General features: G+C 49.4%; 1 protein-coding gene across 1 annotated transcript; it reads right to left on the reverse strand.

Moving 5' to 3' along the window:
* Positions 1-1,017: 1,017 nt before the first annotated feature.
* LOC131399503 (NADH-cytochrome b5 reductase 1) lies at positions 1,018-6,532 on the reverse strand. Its single transcript, XM_058533849.1, has 9 exons — positions 6,471-6,532; positions 6,032-6,181; positions 5,815-5,887; positions 5,170-5,276; positions 4,811-4,940; positions 3,691-3,774; positions 2,692-2,777; positions 2,132-2,231; positions 1,018-1,828 (listed from the first exon to the last, which is right to left on the reverse strand). Exons 1-9 carry the CDS (start codon positions 6,483-6,485, stop codon positions 1,656-1,658), a joined length of 918 nt encoding a protein of 305 aa, XP_058389832.1. The 5' UTR covers positions 6,486-6,532; the 3' UTR covers positions 1,018-1,655.
* Between the last annotated feature and the right edge of the window lie 1,736 nt (positions 6,533-8,268).

The following is an 8,268-nucleotide window of genomic DNA, read 5'->3' on the forward strand; positions in this document are numbered from 1 at the left end:
ACAATCATATCTTCAGGGCCCAGCACAGTGCTTGGCACATGGCAGGTCTTTAATACAGGTCTGTATGTCGAGTGGGTGAGGCAGAAACCCATGCAAGACAAGGAATGGTAAGCTTCCATGTGGGAAATTCTCTTTGCTGGGCTGCTTCACTATCTGAGCCCAACAATCCTAAGCAAGATTTTCCTTTTTGGAGGTGAAGTGGCCAAGTGTGTCTCACAGAGCACAGTGCCATACACATACTAGCTGATCAAGAAATATTTGATACAATACCAACAACAGAATTCACTAACGACTCTGCCCTCTGGAGGGGGATATTCTGAGGGTCCCACAAGCCTTTCTTTCAGGGGCCCCAGGGAAAGCAATACACAGTTCCATGCAGAAAGACAATGTCTACCCTCCTCCTGAGACTGATGCTTTGTGCTGTCCCATTGGGACTAACAAAGAAGATCTGAAGAAGCTGCCCTAGTCCAGTCCTGAGAGAAGGGAGTGGACTCAGTCATGCTCTCATAGCAGAGGAGACAGGCAGTCAGGACAGATGGGCCTGGGGGAAGCCAGCTCTGTCCAGGCACCAACAAGTCTGGCCAGGGCTGGTGATATCAGGTTCCTTTTTAAAGGAGAAGGCTTCTCTTCCAAACAGAAAGACAATACTCTGGTTTGTTTGCCTGGTACCCTGAAAGATAAATATGGTGAAGGAAGGGCCAAGAGAAAGAAGGGAAGGAGGGGCCACACCAGGGGACCACTGTGACGGGTTCCTGGGTTCAAAAAGCATCCCCTCTAACTTGTGTTCTCTTTCCCCCCTGTTAAAAGCCTCCAGGGAGAAGTTGAGCTTCTGGCTCTGCTGAGACAGCTGCTAAGATGATCACCGAGTTTGGTGGCAGCTCACATTTCAGCACATGGTACAACTGCTCAAAGGTTCTTTGGAAGAACTGGGAGAAATTCTGTGCTGGGAAACCCTTCCTCCCAAGATTCTCAGGCATGAAAAGCCTTGGACACAAGGACTCCAGACACAACAACCCCTTAGGTATAACACTGGGACCTTAGTCCCATTTATTTGCATAGCCAGAGGTTCCTGCCACAAGCAGCAGTCTTAGACTGCGGATGGCTATTTCCCTCCAGCCTGTGCAGGGACACAGAGAGACAGACACAAATCAATATTTCAGATTCCATTCTCTAAGGTCTGGAGAAACCATTTCCTTTTTTCCTGCGATCTCTGTAAGACTACCTCTGTAAGTCTGCTCAACTTGCACTCACTCACACATACAGAATCTGCTACGGGTTAAGCACTGAATATTAAGTAAAACCCATTGGATAGATTGTTCCTTTCATCACTGACACAAAGAAGAGTGTATGCTATCAACGAACTAGCCAGTCTTGGAACAAATGTCCAGGCTTCCTTCTTTCTGACCCATGGAAGAGACTGTTCCATGGGCCTGACCTGGACCTCTTATCACAGGAAGATTTAGGGGGCCTTCCAGGGAACAACTCAGCCTTGGCCCTCTTCCATGGCTACAAGGATGTTGTTCCTGCAGGTACCATGCAGATTTCAGCTCCAGAGTAAGACAAAAAGGCTGATCCTGTCAGGAAAGGAATCTAGGGCTTATGGCATTTATGTACTGACTGGGGACAACTGCAGGGACCAGGGAACTAGGGGATGCTCAGTAGGTGAATCGCATCTTCTGCGAGTAGCCCAGTTTGTCCAAGTTGGGATGGCAGGCCAGCTGTACCATCGGGGGAGGCCCACAGAGCAGCAGCAGCACGTCATCCCCTGGGGCGGGCAGGTGGTCCTGGATCATGTCAGCAGTCACAAAGCCCTTGCTGTAGGCCCACTCTGAAGGATGGGGGAGAGGAGAGAACTGACACTCTAGACCCATGCTGCAAGGGGGTGTAGTGCCAGGAGATGGGGAGGGCCCAGAGAGGCTCCTGAGCAGGTATCTGGTATAGCAGCAGCTGGACGGGTAGTGGCAGAGCCATCCCTGCCACCCCATGGTGAACAGTAACTGGAAGGAAAGGGCCAGGAGACCCGTGTTCCCATGCACTTGGACTTGGGAATCTGGCAGTGACAGGGAGTGTTGGTTTCACGGAAACCAGAACTCAGAGGTGCAAGGCCCTGATTTTGGGAGGTCCAGAGTACCTTCTGGGGGGTGATCCAGAGTGAACCAGAGCTTAAAGCGATTGGGATATCGGATCTGCAGTTCCTCCAAGTCCTCTCGTAAGATTATATCCTTTTCAGTCTGAAATGAAAAGGGGAAGCAGTCTTTAGGAAACTTCTCAGGCCCACATAAAAAATTGCTCTGCTATAATAGCTCTCCAACCAGGAGGGAAAGAGAAAACTCAAGTTCTAGGGAATAAGCAGAACTTTTAGGGAGTTAGGATGAGGGGAAGGAGAGGGGTACAGCCTCTATTTACACAGTATAAGGGAATAAAGATGGAACATTTAACCAAGGACAACCACATTTCTATGTCAGGACTAGATTCCTTACATGTTTTCTTTCCTTCTTTCCTTTGGGCAGGGAAGGAATCTGGCCCAGTGCTCTGTCCTTCTTATTGTAGGAGAGGGTCCTCTACCTTGTGGGGGCACCTTGGGCAGAGGCTAGCACAGGCACTGGACCAGTTCTGGCTGTCAGCACCACACCTCTTAGCCCTACCCACACAGTGACTTTGCAGTCCCAGGACTGAGAAAAGCAAACCAACCTGGTTGGCAAAAAGCAGAGAGCACTGGGTTGGATCTTCAGGGTCATTCAGGATGGCCCGGGTCAGCTGTAGCATTGGGGTGATTCCTGCATACAGATACCCCAGAGTGAGATAGGGTGGCCACAGCCTCTCCCCTGACCCAGCTCCTTAGGTGACCAACCCTTTCTCTTAATTCTCCTCATTCACTACTCCACTCCATTTTCCTTTAGTGCCCCAATCCTCTAATCTCCTCCTGTGTATCCTCCAGTACCTACATTTCTGGACAGATATGCCCTTTACCCCAAACTCACTAAAATTCCTATATGGTAGGTGAATTGTGGTCATGCTCAATACTAAATTCATACTGCTGAAATCCTTCTAAGGAGTCAATCTAAGACTCTTCCTCTGCAAGTCCCATGGAGGCTAGGACTCAAATGTCACAGATGACTACAAGTACCCACTGATTCAGTGATGTGGGTTCTGGAACACTGGACATGCAGGTCAAGTGCATGTGCTTTGGAATTGGGCAGAGTAGATACTAATCCTGCCTCTGGCCATTACCAATTAAACAACCCTATGGAAGCCATTTAACCTCTCTGAACCTCCAGTCTGTCATCTGTAAAAGCGGAAGGCTAGTACCTACTTGGTAGATACATACATAAAGTGACTAGCATAATGTCTAATATAGAAGTATCCAATGTTAATTTTCTTTCTTGTTGACTATCCTTTTCCTAACTGATTCTCTCTATTCTCATCTAAAACTTATTAGATGCATTCAATTTGAGGTCTTGGGAGAGCCCACCTGATTTACTTCTCTCATTCTATCAGTTAAAAAAAAATCTTTTTTGGTTTCTACCTGATTATGATTTTGTTTATCAGATACTGGGGAGCTCTAGGCACCGCTGGGAATCCTGATTAACAGCTTGTCTATGATTACCAAACTTTCTGAGGGTCACTTGGGAGTTTTCATGGCAACAGTCAATAACGGTGGGAGAGAATGACCCCTCAAGTGACATACACCTGTTCCGCCGGCAATCATTCCCAGTTTCTTTGCCACTCGGGGTTCTGGTGGAGATTTTTTGTTGGGCTGAATGCTAAAATTCCCTGAGAAGTGAAGAGAAGGGTGGGAGAATGAAGTCAATATAGAGAACTAAGAAAACAAATGCAGATTTCGAAACGTGTGCCAGGTGAGTGTAGCAGCTGCTATGAAACCTGATCCTGGAGCTTAGATGGGGGTTTGAGTCGAGCCAGCTCTGACAATAATACACTTGAGGGACAATGGGGCCAGGACTATCTGTCCATATTTTTTTTTTTTTTCATAACCAGAGAAAACCATCCAACTTCTTTTTTTTTTTGTGAGGAAGATCAGCCCTGAGCTAACATCCATGCTAATCCTCCTCTTTTTGCTGAGGAAGACCAGCTCTGAGCTAACACCTATTGCCAATCCTCCTCCTTTTTTTTACCCCCCAAAGCCCCAGTAGATAGTTGTAGGTCATAGTTGCACATCCTTTTAGTTGCTGTATGTGGGACGAGGCCTCAGCATGGTTGGAGAAGCGGTACGTCGGTGCGCGCCGGGCATCCGAACCTGGGCCACCAGTAGCGGAGCGAGAGCACTTAACCGATAAGCCACAGGGCCAGCCCCTGTCCCATATTATTAACTACCAGTCAGTTTAGGGCCACACAGTGAGTCATCAGCTGCCTCTGGCAGAGGGTCACTCCCTGGTGAGGGCAACAGGCATGGAGCCAGGTGTGACTCTACTTTCCCAAGTGGCACAGAGCAACTCCAGAGGCTTGCTAATGCACCCAGCTGTTCCCATGAGAGGGGCTGAAAGCTATCTCTGGCTCTCTGAATAGTTCAGCCTGAGGGGTGAATCTTTGAGGGAGGCAAAGAGAGGCGGTGTTTATTTAGTCATTTCCACAGCTGTCATGGCTGCTCAATTCAAATGGACAGGGAACTGATCCCTGTGGCAAATGGGGCTGAGAAATATGCCTTTCCATAATAGCAGTGCTGTGTTTAAAGGAAGGGCAGCTCTGGTCCTTACACATGTACACACATGTGAACACACAGCCACATTGTGCCAAGAGGACTGTGGGCACTGGAGAAGTGGGAGAAAGGCTCAAGGAGATGAGAGGCTGTTACCTTTTCCATTGTAAGTGAGCAACCCACTTGGCCCTCGAAACTCCACCACATCCCCAATCTTCAGACTATTCAGGTACTGAGACATCTTCCCTCCCTCAGGAAATTTAGGGTGCACACCCTTCAAGTAGACCTGATAAGAGAGAATGGAAAATACTTTATTTGGAATGCCACTGGTTTCTGAGCCCCCTGTTGACTGACCCTCCCTGAAGCTGGGGCAGGGATTACACATGTGCCATCTTTTCCCAGTCCACCTACTTTCTTGATATCCACAAAGGACACGCATCTCCTGCTATCAAACAAATCTTGGAAGTTTCTACAAATCCCAGAAAAAGTAGGATAAGGAGCTCCTACCCCCTTACCTTGATGACAAGATCCACGTAACCTGGGTCTTCATCACTGGTGACAGGAGTGTATGGCCTGATGACCAGGCTGCCATCGATTCGGGCAGAGAGGTAGACATGTTTGCCTGGGGACCATGTGGAGAGCTACATAAGGGCTGCTTGCGGACATGCTGCACTCCAGTTACCTTTCAAAATACTCAGGGAGATTTGAGAGAAAAAGGACGTCTTGCTTCCTACTGTGGTCCCAATGAGCTACCAGGCAGGGAGGATTCACCCCTTTGAACACCCCTTTGAACACCCAGCTGGATCCTTCATAAGCCCCCCAATGGAGAAACTCTTACCAATTACTGTCAGGACCTTACACAGCAGTGAGTAGAGGGTCTGGGCAATGGGGAAAAAAATGAGTGTGTGCTCAAGGGCAGGTATGAGCAAATCCTGCAGGAAGGAAGGAGGACTGTTGAGTGTTCAAGATATCTGGGGCACAGATGCCATACCCTACAGTGGCCTAGTAGCACCTCACAGCCTGGAGGATCCAGTGCCAGGTGGAGGAGGGGAAAGGAGGTGGGGAGGCAATAGATTGAAGCAGCGTGTTGCAAGAGACCCCAGAAGGGGAATCACCCTCTTAGGATACCAGGGAAAGAGCCCACTCCACACTTTCCTTACCCACAGGCAGCCCCAGAATGTGGTGGGCGGTGGGCAGGGCAAAGCGGAACCTCTTGGTGTTGTGGCTCACAGTCTGGAGGATGGATGACACGAGTGTTACACCAGGCAGGTCTGGTGCTGCCTGGGGGTATCGCAACCACAGTGGATGCTGTCCGTTTCATACCAGGAGGGAACTCGGGTCCCCTCCTCTACCCTGGCCCCTTCCTCCACAACTTACCGTCTTGTCTAGCAGTCGCAGCAGGTACTTCTCATTGGGGTCCAGGAGAGTGACCAGCGGCCGGCGGGACCTCCGAACCAAGTAAGAGCCCAGGGCCAGGCCGAGCAGAGTCAGCAGCCCCACCCCCAGGGAGGCCAGCAGGACTGGGCTCTGCGGGTAGAGGAGGCCGCGTGACTGCCACGCTGGGGAAGCGCCCGGGGAGTGGGTGGTGACCGTCCCCTATGCCCAGCCGCTCCAGCGGTGGGGACCCGGCGCTCCAGCGGGGGAGCAGGCCGTGGCCGGAGGGGGAACCTGGGCAGGGTCCCGAGCCCGCACGTGCGGTACCGGGACCCCAGCATCCAGGGCGGGGTCGGCGGAGAAGAACCCTGGTCCGGAGCTGAGTGCCCAGAACCAGGTGACGCGGAGTCCCCTGGCACAGCATATGGAGCGAGAGGCTCACCGGCTGGAAGGCCATGACCGCAAACCACGTCCGCCACCGCCCGCCCGCGGACAGATCCCACAATGCGCCGCGGGGCAGGCAGGAGGCGGGGCCCAAAGGGGGCGGGGCGGGAAGCGGGTGGGGCCGGAGGGCGGAGTCGCTCTGAGCCCCACCCCTTCCCTACTAGACTTGCTGGCCGCTGGGCCCGGGAGCCCGGTACTTACCCGAGACCTCTTAAGACCGCAGCTCCAGCCCCTCATCCCCAGCCTTCTATCCCTGCCACTTAGACCCGTTTAGCGCCGCTTAGTCCCAAACAGGGTGGGAGTCCTCTCAAATGTAGAGCCACACCAAGTTGGGCGACTGGAAATCTGAGTCTGCGAATGCTAAGCATACAAGTGCCTGGCGTTGAGCCAGAGACAGGCTCAAAGTGGAGTAGGAGGGGCTGAAATTAATCCTTGTGTAGTCACCCTAGTTTTTCAACAGGCAAATTGCAACAACAGAATTGACCAGCTTGGCGGAGTCTCCTTCAGGCGTGAACAGTGCATAGCAACTTCATTTCCTGGTCCCACTTGACAGGTTTTGCTCACAGTGCCAGGACATCAGGCCATCGGGATCACTCAGGAGCTTCCTTTGGGTCCAGTCAAGCTCCTTGTCCAGATCTGGGTTCTCCTGCTCTCGGGGTCAAAGACCTGGGCTTTGGTGGCAGACTGTACTGAATAAGAATCTCACGTCCAGCGCTTACTGGCTGTAAACTTGGACAACTTACTCAATTTCTCTGTGATTCCTCATCTATATAGATGGATATGTACTATCATCTATGTAGTTCATAGGGTTATTGTGAGACTTAAATGAGATATGTAACATGCTTAGTGTACTGACTGTCGAAGAGCAAAATACTCAACAGATGTCAGCCTCTATAATGACCCAGAAGACAGCACGGATGCTCACTTAGGGTTTTAGAGCTGACCTCTGTTGGCAGCAGAAGCATGAGACAAGAGGGGTAAGAAACAGACACTGGGAGCCCACTGGAGCTACCAATTTGCCAAGATGGTGTTCTTTCTCATACATAGTTTCCCAACCAGATTGACATTTGCTTTTGATTTCTTCTAAGACCTCTCTCCTTGACTTGTAAGTGGCCATCTTCTCCCTTCATATGATCTTCCCTTTGTGTGTGTCTGTGTCCTAATTTCCTCTTCTTATAAGGATACGTCATATGGATTAGGGTCCACCCTATTGACCTCAGTTTACCTCTTTAAAGACTCTGTCTCTAAATACAGTTGCATTCTGAGGTACTAGGGGCTAGGATTTCAATATATGAATTTGAGGGGGACACAATTCAGGCCATAACAGGAGGATGCTATTTTAAATGTTATTGCTTTGTAAAATTTTGATTTCCAATTGTATATTATTAGTATATGTAGTATATGTAGATATTAGTATATCATAGCAATATGATTGATTTTTGTGTGTTGACCTTGTATTCTGTGAACTTGCTAAAATCATTAGTTCTAAGAGTTTTTTTTTTTTAATAGATTTCAATGGAAATAGAAAAATTTATTGTGAATAACATTGTTTCTTCTCTCAAGAAGGTTAAAACTGCTGGTTTAGCTCTTCTTAACTTTTTAGGAATAGATATGAAACATTTCAATGCTCTGATGAAAGTATTCTCTTCTTAGGAAAATGCACATATGAATTCATACCAAATTTTGCACACAATTCTAGGGGATTCATAGATACTTAAAATGTCCATTCTCCAATGCCAGCTAAGCAAACGTTGCTCCAGCAAGGTCTCAACATTGGCACGTTGGAGGTTTGGGTC

The sequence above is a fragment of the Diceros bicornis genome, chromosome 38 (genome assembly GCF_020826845.1).
Source record: "Diceros bicornis minor isolate mBicDic1 chromosome 38, mDicBic1.mat.cur, whole genome shotgun sequence".
In the NCBI taxonomy this organism is placed as follows: Eukaryota; Metazoa; Chordata; class Mammalia; order Perissodactyla; family Rhinocerotidae; genus Diceros; species Diceros bicornis.